General features: G+C 41.0%; 1 protein-coding gene across 1 annotated transcript in view; it reads left to right on the top strand.

Moving 5' to 3' along the window:
- The window catches only part of DCC (DCC netrin 1 receptor), a 588079-nt gene extending 574667 nt beyond the window's left edge, over positions 1-13412 (top strand). Inside the window, 2 exon segments of the mRNA XM_074995966.1 lie at positions 10309-10451; positions 13323-13412. Coding sequence (XP_074852067.1) covers positions 10309-10451; positions 13323-13412 — 233 coding nt within the window.
- Positions 13413-13740: the final 328 nt, after the last annotated feature.

The raw sequence follows: 13740 nt of genomic DNA, 5'->3' as shown, positions 1-13740 counted from the left end.
AATCAGCTTTCCACAGAATACTAGAACTGGAAGGGACCTCAAGGAGTCACCATGTCCAGTCCCCTGCCCTCACGACAGGACCAAGTGCCATCCAAGTCATCCACTATAGACGTTTATAGAAAGGCTTGAGAACCCCTTCGATTTCTTGCAGCCTAAGCAAGAATCACACTGAAACTGGGGGGCTTCCTATGCCAGCAAATTCTACATTGATTATGAGTTACATAAAAATATATCTTCTATGATCAATTTTAAATGCGGTGCCTCAAAATATCCTTGGATGTCCCCTTTTCATGTCTTAAGGGAGAAGGTGAGTATTAATGGACCACTGACTACCTCTGTACCATACTTGATTTACATAGGGCTAACATGTCACCCTTTTATTTATATCCTCTCGGAAATAAACACTCCTAATATATTTATGGCTGTCTCCAGTACCATTCTATTTTTTTCAGACTTCTTTGGAGATGGACTAACCAATATTGAACACATCAAGTGAAATTCAGGCCACCCAAAAGTCAGCTGGAATTTTGCTGTTGACACCAGTCTCCACACAGTACATAATATACTGCTGTTAATAACAGTTGCTGGGTGTCCATTGTCATACTATCTAGACCTCTGTCCGGGCAAACATATATTTACAATTATCATCATTTAATGATATAGAACTCTTGTTTGCCCACCGATATGCAATGCTGTTGAAATATAAATCAGAGTAACATAATGTGCTCAATATGGCCTTCTGAAATAAGGTACTAGGTGGAATTTGCACCTAGCAGCCATATGTTATATAGCTGATGAGTGACTGAAGTGTTTAATTAATAAACCTACTGAGAAATAAAACTTTAAAACAGTAAATTCATGCTGTGGCTACTAGAACTATACCTGATGAGCACTCTCATTTGTCTTTTCATGAGCTGCTGGTTCCTATTTTTCTTCTCCTAGTCCTGCTGGGTTTGGAAGCATTAGAAACAAAAGGGTTGTTAATTTAATTAGTAATTTATTTGCATAAATTAGCTAGCTTAGTACATCTACCTTCTGCATCCAGTGTATTTATGGAGAGGTCTGCTTTGTCTTTCCAATATTCTTTGTTTCTTATCTATCTGCCCAACAAATCAAATGGATGTCTCTTTTAACCATGGTGTGTAAACATTTACCAGGGAACTTTAAATATATAATTAATTAAGTAACATTTTCTGGTTGTCATTTTAGTTACAACTTCAAGCATTAGAAATTGCCTGTAGTTTTTATGTGCTGAAGGGGAAACAAAATGCTAATTCTCATTCTGGCTTTTCAGTAACAATATCTAGGAGAGAACATCTGTCTTTGTACAGAAAAGCAGCTCTTTAAGGCCAATTACTATAATGAGTTACGTAGGAGTAACAGGATTTTTACCGTGGGATTTACAGGTACAAATATGCATTACAGCAGGAATACTAGAATAGCATATTCCTGCAGTTCACATAAACTCATTGCCCTCAATGTAAATTGTTTACTTATCCTCAAATCTATGAACATCAAGCAACTCACAGTATGCAGTCACAGAGTAGCCATGTTAGTCTGTAACTTCATGAAAAACAGGCAGTATGATAGCACCTTAAAGACTAACAAATTTATTTATTAGGTAATAAGCTTTCACGGGTAAAACCCGCTCATTCAGATTTGAAACAGATAATAAGAATCTAGGGTTTATATTTGGGGGGGGAAAGGAGGAGGAGCAAAAAAAGGCAGGGGGTCACCTCTCACTCATAGGACCAGTGGAAGAAGTAAATTAAGTTATGTGAGATGGGTGTCATTCCTGCAAATATCAAATGTGGGGAAATTATCCTTGTTAGGCGTAAGATAACAGAAAATCTCTGTTAAGCCCCAGGGTAAATGTGTCAAACTTGCTAATAAATTCCAAGTCAGATGTCTCACTCTGTAATCTTGGTAAAATCCTTTTCTAGAAGTGTGACTTCTTTTAAATCCTTTATTGGATGTCCAGTAAAGGTTAAAGTGTTTCCTTGTAGGTTTATGTGTATTCCAATTCCTGATGTTGGATTTATGTCCATTCATCCTTTGGTGCAGAGACAGTCCTATGTGTCCAATGTACATTGGAAGAGGGGCATTGCTGGCACATGATGGCATATATCACATAAGTGCATGTGCAGATATATGAACCCCTGATGGCGTGGCTGATGTGGTTAGGTTCAGTTATGGTGTCTTTAATATAGATATGAGGACAGAGCTGACAATGGGGTTTGTTACAGGGATAGGTTCCTGGGTTAGTGTTTCTGTGGTAAGCTGTGTGGCTGCTAGTAGCCGTGTCTACACGTGCACGCTACTTCGAAGTAGCGGCACTAACTTCGAAATAGCGCCCATCACGGCTACACGTGTTGGGCGCTATTTCGATGTTAACATCGACGTTAGGGGGAGAGACGTCGAAGCCGCTAACCCCATGAGGGGATGGGAATAGCGCCCTACTTCGACGTTCAACGTCGAAGTGGGGACCGTGTAGTCGTTGCGCATCCCGCAACTTCGAAATAGCGGGGTCTGCCATGGCAGCCATCAGCTGAGGGGTTGAGAGACACTCTCTCTCCAGCCCCTGCAGGGCTCTATGGTCACCGTGTGCAGCAGCCCTTAGCCCAGGGCTTCTGGCTGCTGCTGCGGCAGCTGGGGATCCATGCTGCAGGCACAGGGTCTGCAACCAGTTGTCAGCTCTGTGTATCTTGTGTTGTTTAGTGCAACTGTGTCTGGGAGGGGCCCTTTAAGGGAGCGGCTTGCTGTTGAGTCCGCCCTGTGACCCTGTCTGCAGCTGTGCCTGGCACCCTTATTTCAATGTGTGCTACTTTGGCGTGTAGACGTTCCCTCGCAGCGCCTATTTCGATGTGGTGCTGCGCAACGTCGATGTTGAACATCGACTTTGCCAGCCCTGGAGGACGTGTAGACGTTATTCATCGAAATAGCCTATTTCGATGTCGCCACATCGAAATAGGCTACTTCGATATAGGCTTCACGTGTAGACATAGCCAGTGAGTGTTTTTTTGCAGTTGGGTGGCCGTATAAAGGAAAGAACAGACCTGTCACCCTGGGCCTGTGAGAGTGAGGGATCGTAGAATCATAGAATCAGAGAACACTAGGACTGGAAGTGATCTCGAGAGGCCATCGAGTCCAGCCCTCTGCCCCAATGGCAGGACGAAGTACTGTCTTAACCATCCCTGATAGACATCTATCTAACCTGTTCTTAAATATCTCCAGCAATGGAGATTCCATGACCTCCCTTGGCAATTTATTCCACTGCTTGACCACCCTGACAGTTAGGAACTTTTTCTTCATGTCCAACCTAAACCTTCCTTGCTCCAGTTTAAGTCCATTGCCTCTTGTTCTATCCTCAGAGGCCAAGAAGAACAAGTTTTCTCCCTCCTCCTTATGACACCCTTTTAGATACCTGAAAACCGCTATCGTGTCTCCCCTCAATCTTCTCTTTTCCAAACCAAACAAGCCCAATTCTTTCAGCCTTTCTTCATAGGTCACATTCTCTAGCCCTTTAGCCATTCTTGTTGCTCTTTTCTGGACCCTCTCTAATTTCTCCACATCTTTCTTGAACTGCGGTGCCCAGAACTGGACACAATACTCCAGCTGAGGCCTAACCAGTGCAGAGTAGAATGGAAGAATGACTTCTTGTGTCTTGTTCACACATCTGTTAATGCATCCCTGAATCAAGTTTGCTTTTTGTGCAACAGCATCACACTGTTGACTCATGTTTAGCTTGTGGTCCACTATAACCCCTAGATCTCTTTCTTCTGTAGTCATTCCTAGACAGTCTCTCCCCATTCTGTATGTGTGAAACTGGTTGGTCCTTCCCAAGTGGAGCACTTTGCATTTGTCTTTATTAAACTTCATCCTGTTTACCTCAAACCATTTCTCTAATTTATCGAGATCATTTTGAATTATGACCCTGTCCTCCAAAGCAGTTGCAACCCCTCCCAGCTTGGTATCATCTGCAAACTTAATAAGCGTACTTTCTATGCCAATATCTAAATCATTGATGAAGATATTGAACAGAACTCGTCCTAACACAGATCCCTGCGGAACCCCACTTGTTATACTTTTCCAGCAGGATTGAGAACCATTAACAACTACTTTCTGGGTACAGTTATCCAGCCAGTTCTGCACCCACCTTATAGGAGCCTCATCTAAATTGTATTTGCCTAGTTTTTTTATGAGAATATTATGCGAGACCGTATCAAATGCTTTACTAAAGTCTAGGTATACCACGTCTACCGCTTCTCCCCTAACCACAAGGCTCATTATCCTATCAAAGAAAGCTATCAGATTAGTTTGACATGATTTGTTCTTTACAAATCCATGCTGGATGTTCCCTATCACCTTACCACCTTCCAAGTGCTTGCAGATGATTTCTTTAATTACCTGCTCCATTATCTTTCCTGGCACTGAAGTTAAGCTGACTGGCCTGTAGTTTCCTGGGTTATTCTTATTCCCCTTTTTATAGATGGGCACTATATTTGCCCTTTTCCAGTCTTCTGGAATCTCTCCTGTCTCCCATGGTTTTCCAAAGATGATAGATAAAGGCTCAGATATTTCCTCTGTCAGCTCCTTGAGTATTCTAGGATGATTTTCATCAGGCCCTGCTGACTTGCAGACATCTAATTTTCCTAAGTGATTTTTAACTTGTTCTTTTTTTATTTCAACTTCTAACCCTACCCCTTTCCCACTAGCATTCATGTTCGAGTATAGGTTGTAGATTGTCTGTGATGCACTGCAAGAATTTAAGCTAAGGCCTGTAGATGATGATAAGTGGTGTTCTTTTAGAAACATTATGCAATACAGCTGTGCTAAACAATGAATAGACATGGTGCCACTCTGATTTCTGCAATTGTTTACTTTTATTCATTATTTTACAGTGACATCCGAAGGTTCCAGTCAAATTGTGCTGGAATAGCAATCTCCATAAATACATTTTTATTAGGCCATTAGGGTGCTAATATACATAAAACGAAAACTTACAGTTACAGAAGTTATAGTTGCCATCTTTTTTCTTCAAAGTTTAATGCAGGTGTACTCTTAGTGCTTTAAATACTTGTAAGAAGGTGAGGTCCCTCCTAGTGTTCTCTGTAAGCTGAATGCTTGGGCAGCTACCCAGGAGTAATTCAAAGGCTGCTCACCCATTTAGCAGAATAGCCACAGACGGCAGCATGTGTTTCTACTAGTCATGCACATTTTCACATGCCTTGGTGTACATAACAAAATTTATTCTGTGCATAGATGAAACAATTAAGGGCAACAATGCTTCCCAACTCATCAATTGCCAGATTTTTTGTTGTTGTTGTTTTCGTTGTTGTTTTATTACTGTAGTACCTAGAATCCCCACTCATAAACCAGAACCCCATTGTGGTGGGGGCTGAATGAACACAGAACAGTCCACAAAAGACATTCCTTGCCCCAAGGGATGTACAAGCTAAGTGTAAGAGAAGGAGACAATAGATGGATACAGACTGATAAGGGAGTGTGACTGGACAATAAGACAATATTCTTCAAGCTGTAGTCTGTAGACAACAGTACCTAAATTGTGTTTTTTACCTCTTTTTAACAATAAATATTTTTAAAGTATTAAACACTTAATTTGCTCATTAGTTATATAACATATGGCAGCCAGATGCACATGCCAGGTGGTGTCTTTACTACTCAGTGCATTTTATTACTCTGCTCTATATTTCAGCAGCATTGCACATCAGCATGCAGGCAGTTTAAGCTAGCTATGAGCTTAACATGTATCCATGGGTGAAGGCCCAGATACTATGGTCACAAACACCAACCAAGTGCATGTAGCTACAATACATGGTGTATTGTATACACAATATATTGAGAAACCAGTTTTGCATTGTTTTATTCTGCGCCACATCAAAGGATGCAAGGATATATTCCCATTCAAGGTGTGCCTGCACTCCAGTGACCACTGTTTGGAAGAAGTGGTGAGGGGAGGAGGCCATAGCATGCATATGGTGTTATTCATCAATAGATGTCAAAGTACTTTACAAAGGGATCTCAATGTCATTATTCCCATTTTAGAGAAAGAAAAATGGAGGCAAGGGGATAGCAATGACATGCTGGAGTCACCCAGCTATCCAGGCCTAAGAGCTGAAGCAAAGTCTTCTGAATCCTTTAAAAGGCCATGGGCAGATAGGCATAAATAAAGCAATGCTGATTTAATTTAGATCTTACAAAAGATGCTACCTTAGTAGTACTGGAGGTAGAAATCCTATTTTTATCCACAACAGGTGCAGCATAGAACTCTTCACTGTGCCTCACCCATAATCCAAAGGAACCACTTTTGTGGTTGAAAGAATTGCAGTCAGTCACTGGTCTCTCCAGTGAGGCCTCTAACCAGAGCGGTAGCTATGACTGTGGGGTTTGTGATATGTAGGCCCATGTCCTTATATAGGAGAGCATTTCACACGTTCTTAAAGAATGTGTATCTGTCACACTGAAGTCAGTAGTCATGTTCTTAAAGTTCAGCATGTGCTGAAGTGCTTTGCTCAGTTGGGGCCCTAATCTTTCAAAACTGGACTGAAACCACTCTACTGTTTCACAGCTCTCTCTATCTCTATCTCTGGGACCCTTTCTTTGTTGACTAAGATTTCCCCTTGGACACCTATAATTGATGAGTGAGAAGGTGAGAAATTAGGCCAGTTCTCGCAAGGTACACCCTGATAGTAGTTACACAAGGTCTCTGTGTCCATCAGCACCAACACCAGCGGTGCTGATGCAGGCCCAGGCACACTCCTTACATCAGGCTCTTTGGTCTTCTTCATAAAGACAATACTTGATTGCAAAGTGTTGGGCACCATTCTTGTTAGTGGTCCTCCAGATTACCCAATCTTCCACCTGCCTCTCCCAGGTCTCAGCATCAATGTCGCACTTTACCAACATGTTCCTAAGCACATCTCTGTAGTGCTTCCGTCTCACCCCAGTCCTCAGCTGAGCACAGAAAATCTGCTTAAGCTGATGTATGTCAGGCATCCTGACATAACCAGACCATCGTAGCTGCCTTTGGGCATTTGTTGCCTTGATGCTCCAGGATTCAGCCTCTGTGAGGACACTAACTTTGGTCCATCTATCCTGCCATGTGATGCCCAATATTCTCCTCAGGTACCTTCAGTGGAATTTTTCCAGTTCTTTTATATGACAGTTATAGAGAACCCAAATTTCAGCTCCATATAGCATAGTTGGGCATTATAGACATTGATTTTGGTCTGCATCTTGATGTCACAGTCATGAAAAATTCACCTCTGTAAATGTCTATAAACTGCACTGGCAGTGGAAATTCAATGGCAGATTTCATCTTCAATGTCAGTGTTGCTGGATAGATATTTGCAGTGTTTCATCAGGCAGACTGTATTGTTGATGAATTATTTAGTCAGGACAGGTGTTCATCTTTCTCTGAAGCACCACACATAGGTGGCCATCAAAGAAAGGGTACCAGATTTCCAATCTGATAAGGTGAGCTTGAATCCTCAAACTCATCAATGTTCAGTAGTTTACATAGTGTTTCCAATATAATAGACCACTGAACAAGCAAACATTGATCAGTACAAAGAATGGCAAAATTCATACATGTCACCCAATGGAGAAAGACCCCCATTATTATGAGCTTGGGTTATCCTGGCTTCTCAGTCAGTTCTGGCCTCTGCTCCCTCTGCATCATATAAATGATGCATACTATTAAAGTAAATATTGAATGCATCTTGAAACCACAAACAAAATGTTGTTAATAATATAAAGCCAGATCCTCACCTGTTGTAAGTGTAAACGGATACAGCTCCATTTAATTCGACATATATAGACTTATTTATACCCACCAAAATCTGACACACAATGCTATTTCTTTGTGTGAATAGCATTTAAAAGTTTAATTTCGGATGATTTCTCGTTTATCTGGAGGCCTTTGTCTTCGTCTGTGTGCTATACAATAAACACTGCTTCTTTGTAACACCAAATACAGCTAGACTCCAGAAATTGGTCAAACACAAAGCTGAAGAAAACATACACCAATGCAAATAAGGGTATGTGCATTCACTTCAGCATCAGCAGAAATCCTTTAACAGCCAAAAAAAAATTCTCTTTGAAAATCATTTTTCTCTGAAGAAAGGGAAGCTAAACATATTTTCTTTATTTAAAATTTTATTTGCATTTGCAACATTTAAGGGATTGTATCTCTTGGTGGATAGCTATATGTTTTGGTCATCCTTTAACTTACCAGGAAGTTTGGAGTGCCAGTTATGAAAGAACTTTTTAGCTACTAAACTGGATCTAGCATGGGCTTTGTATCTTTTTAGAAATCATTTATAGTCAGTATTGACTTTCTTTTATTGTTTGTTCAGTTAAACTTGTATTATTAAAGAGGCTGACAGTTGGAGATTGCACAATCATGAGTCTCTTCTTTTTAATATTTTTTATTGGTCATTATGTGCTGGGGGGCGGGGTCTCTGAGGGGATTTCATTGTCTTTGCTGTGTTGTACTTCCTTTGCTGCAGAGCCTGAGTGTTTTATCTCCATTATACACATTTTAATCTAATTTAAAATGTAAAAACAATTGTTTGAAATGGAAGAATACTAATCTGCAGCTTTTGTCTGCTGGCTACTCCCTAGAGCTGTAAAAATACAAAACACTTTATTAGGAACAGGGCAACACTTTGTTAGGAGCAGGGCAATTCTTTCTGTGCTTCAACTGCCTTTCATACCATAGTAGAGTTATTCCTTTTGGTAGCATCACTGATGGCCCTAAAAGATGATGGATGATGGTTTTCTGAGAGGGTGGCCCAGCCATCCCCACTTTCTTCTCTTATTTGAACTTCAAGTGGTTCTTGTCCTGCTCTGTTCCAAAGCTCCAGGCTGCAGGACAGAGAAACTTGAAAGAGCTGCATGACATCACACAGAAACTAGGTGGGTGGCATGGCACCTAACATGGCATACAATGGATCAGCCAATTAATATTAAACACAATTTACAAATAAGTAGACAAAAGCACGAGTATCTTAAATGACTTGTCCTTCCAACATCCTGGAGATAAGGAGGGGAAGCTGGTGGGCCAGACTCATTTGTTCATACAAGTTTTGGTCCTGATTTTCCACAGGAACAAATGCATTGAATACAAAAATGTCTTGTACAGTGCTGTAAATGGAGAATTGTCCCTAAAGAAACCATCTGTGTTAGCAGCAATTTTCTGATAACTGAGAGCTGCAGGCTTTGAGAGAGATTCCACCACTCTAGCAAGTAATCTACTCTGCCAGAGAAATTTCAGGCTGCAGAATGCTGATGACATGGACATATCAATTTAAAATTTACCATAGAGCTCAAACATGCCTTGTAGTGGCTGAGTGCCCTCAGAGGCAAGGTGAAAATGATTCATATTAATGGATATTCAGAAGAAGGGATAAACTAGGTGCAGTAGATTGAGCTGGCTTTACACAATTGGCTGTGTGGAATTTTTGTCAGTGGAAGCGGAGTTAGGCCAGTGCTGAGCACTTTTGAAAACTGCACCTCTAATAGCATGAGTCTTTGATATGTGCCCAGAATATTTAATGAATACTGTGCATTTTGTGTGATAGTGCACCATTCCTTTTCAAACTGTTCCTGTGTCTGTAAAATCTGAGCCATGTACTCACTGCAGTAGGCTGCCATTATGAGACCGGCAATAGCTAGTGCAAAGCCATGAGAATTAGAAGCCATTATAGTAAGAGACAACACATTGCTCAGGATGGTGGGTTTATTACATACTGTTTTAAAAGATAAAACCTGACAGAGGAAGTTTAATTTCCACCAGAAAAGCCACTGGGAACCTCGTTACAATGTCTAATTAGAAGACAGGCAGAATGAACAGTATAGCAACCATTACTACTCCTATCACCTGCACATCTTGTAGTTTAGTGTTAGTACTGGGCAGGATTTTGACTGCTCTTTTGGGAGATGAGCCCACCGTTGTCTGGCCAGGTGGCAAAAACAGCTGCCATCTGAATTACAAAGACATTTCCAAACACTTGACACTCTGAATGTGGCAGCAATAGGATTTAGAGCTTGCTCACAAGTGAAAGCTAATTGGCAGCCTTTCATCAAGAGCCTTCCAATTGGAAGTGCCCCTTCAGGAAGAAATAATATCAGAATAGTTGGAAAAGATAATCTGTACTTAGGGTTGAAAATGTAACACCAGTTATAGCCAGTTATATCAAATGTCTTTCGCATAGTCACCTTAAGCCTTCTCATTCCCTTATGGATTATTCCTACATTATTATTATGATTTGTTTCCTCTTTTAGGGCCTAACCTTCCCAAGGCTCAGGTTAAAACAGCATCACTTGGATTAGCTGGAAAAGCGCGATCCCCCCTGCTTCCAGTCTCAGTGCCAACAGCCCCAGAAGTTTCAGAAGAGGGCAGCAAACAGACAGAGGACCCAACTAATGTAAGAACAATCTCATCACAAATAATATGACCTTTAATAAAGGGATGTATCTGTAATATAAATCATACTCTGCACAATCATTTTAGTTGAACAGCTTTATCTTTGCCTACTTGATGTATTAAGTTATACCCAGCCATAGCAATTAGGAAACACCAGGTCTCATCCCAAGTCTGATAAAGTATCTTTCCATTGATTTCAGTGGTCTTTGTATCTGGGCCTGTGTTCGATACCGTTGGACAGATAACCTATGTTGTGTGTACATATAATTCAAAGTGTTACTTGCATGGCCTCTTTTTCACCAGTTGAGAGTTCAAAACAATTCTCGTTGTCAAGCATGGGGTCCAGAAGGGCCAAAGTACTGATTGAAGAGTGAATGAATGAGAAAACTGATGTCAGAAAAAAGTAAATTAAATCTAGACAATGAAGACAAAAAATAATATGAAAGGGGGAGATACGATAAAGAGAGAGGATCAGAGGGAAAAGATGTCTGGAAAAATAATCAGAAAATTTAGAATAATCCTATTAACTCCTGTTCAGAGTCTTACACACAGTATTATACAGAAGGTGGGGGGAAACGCCAGAGAAAAGCATGCGAAACTAAGGGAGGCAGATTGTTATATACAATCTATTTTCATATCCCTGCATCTGAGAATGGCTTACTGGGCTTCATGAGTCAGGTTCACCTGGCATCTTGTTACCTAATCCTCTTATGTTTACAACCTTGGAGAAAAGAAAAAAGCAATAAATCTGCTCTTGACATCCACAAAGTGATTTTTGGCCTGCTCCCTATATAAATGTAAGACAGTTAAATTTTGTCTCCTTTCATTGTTAGTAGTATCATAAGCAATGTGCTATTGTGTTGCTATAAGCAAATTCTTCTCACATAATGCTAGAGTAAAAGTCAGCATGGGGACCCATCTCCAAAAACTAAGGTTTTATTACCTGACCCTTTCTTAACTCAGTAATTTTTTTCCAGTGATCTTTATGCTACCACTGGCACTTTGTAATCATGATAATAATGTACATCACTGATTCTTCTAATTGCAAATCTAGTTGCAGGACACTTGCCATAGAATTTATTGACAGATCTCTAGGCTCTTTCCAAAACAGATAAGATGAATATCCTCGTCAGACTAAAGAAAGTGACTTTCCAAAGATTCCATGATTTAGGGTTGAGACCTAAAACAGCAATGGGACTGAAACAAATAGTGCCAGGAATGAAGTGTAGTGCTGAGCCAGTGGGCAAAATCCATTACTGAATAATGTGGTCACAAAGCAGTCCTGTGGATTACTTCAGCCTTACTATTTCTTGGAACTTCTTCCAAGTCCTACTGACTCTACCACATGGAGGACTTAAGGAACACGGAGTCTTGGATTGGGGGCAAAGAAATGAAAATGACTTTTTTGGGTAAAATTACTGACATCTAGAGCAATTTAGCACGGAACATTTGATAACACAAAAGGCTATTTCAGCTCTAAATATATGAGAACAGCAGCACAATTTATCTCCCAAGAGGGACACTTTTCAAACTAAGCAAGTGTGGGAGCACTTGTAGGAAATAATGGCACATCAGTTAATAAGCTCTTTCAGTAGTTGGAGTTTTGGGGGTGGAGGTGTGTGAATCGTAAGAGTTATTTAAGTTTATTCCTGCAGAAGTTTGATTATGCTATTGGATTCTTAACTCCAACCAGACCTGCAGGCTGCAGATTTCCACAGTGCTTTCAAATCATTTACTTTGAAAAGTCCACATAAATAACTAGTGTTTGAATTCTCCCAGTGACGCACAAGCAGAAAATCATTCATTTTACTCCTGTCTCAGGAACTTTTGAGGTCAGTGGCTCCCAATTATAGGTACATTTCCCATTCATCACAGGGACTCAGCTGTCTGTCTTCTGTACACCAAGCGCCCCTGCTCTGTCACAGGCCCCAAAGCTGCAGTACTGAACACCTCTGGCAAGGAGTCACTGCCCTCAGATCCCATTAACCGTAATGGTAAGAGTTAAGGCTCACTGACTACAATAGGAGTTGGGAGCATTCAGGAGTGTTCCCTATAAACTGAGCACTTGAGTGGCTGCCCCAGAAAAATCCACCTGTCAGACAGATGATGAGCAAACCATGCATAGCCACCCACAGTGAGTAGCATGTGTTTCTATTGGTGATGCCCACCCGCACCTGCGTTGGAGCACAAAACAAAACTTATTCTGCCCATGGATGGAAAAAAATTAAGGGAACACTGGTGCTCAGCTCTTGACAGAATCAGGCCCTCATTCTGAACAACAAGAAGTTCTGTGTCACCTCATAGACTAACAGATATTTTGGAGCATAAGCTTTCATGGGCAAAGACCCGCTTCATCAGATGCATCTGATGAAGAGGGTCTTTGCCCATGAAAGCTTATGCTCCAAAATATCTGTTAGTCTATAAGGTGCCACAGGACTTCTTGTTGTTCTCAAAGATACAGACTAACATGGCTATCTCTCTGATGCTTGCCCTCATTATGCACTTCCATGCATCACGCCTGCATCATGCATCATGCCGTCATTCCCATTCATTTATACAGTTCACTTTGGAATCATCCAAGGCATTACAAGCAACACTGCCATTGGGCAGGCATATACTGAAACTCTAAGATTCCTCGCAGAGTCTGGTCCTTCAGTTCTCTCATTAGGCATACAAGAGAGGAGGCTGCTGGCTGCAGTGGTGGAAGGAGAGCAAGGAGGTGCCTGGGTCTCATTTGAGCAAAGTGAAAAATCTGAGAACTGTTTCAATGTGTTGTTTCAAGTGGCACTGCCCCTGCCTGTCATCTTCTGTGTTCTGTAGAACAGGCTGTTGGCTAGAGCTCACAATGACTTTTGATTTGGATTTTTTGCAGGTATACGAACAGGATGATCTGAGTGAACAAATGGCCAGTTTGGAGGGGCTAATGAAGCAACTTAACGCTATTACAGGCTCAGCCTTCTAACAATAATTGATGAATTATTATCCAGGAACATTGCAGCATACAAGTACTTCATATACACCACACACATAGACAACCCTATAAAACCACCCTTTCTACAGCACTAATCATTCAGCAGAGCCCTGGCTGATGCCACTTGATTGCTCATTTTGATCTGCTAGCCTTTGTAATACTCAAGGCATCCTGACTATCTCACATTTTACTTAACAGGGATGTGTGGTTCTTAGTGGAAATCTAGTTTTGCTTCATTTAGATGCATTTTGTAAACATATACCATTGGTCAGTGTGGAAGTTCACTTTTTGTTTTTTGGTTTTTCTGTTTTTTGATGAG

Source organism: Carettochelys insculpta, chromosome 5 (assembly GCF_033958435.1).
Source record: "Carettochelys insculpta isolate YL-2023 chromosome 5, ASM3395843v1, whole genome shotgun sequence".
NCBI classification, from domain to species: Eukaryota; Metazoa; Chordata; order Testudines; family Carettochelyidae; genus Carettochelys; species Carettochelys insculpta.
Note: the sequence above shows the minus strand (reverse complement) of the source record. Positions and strands in the feature narration are given on the sequence as shown.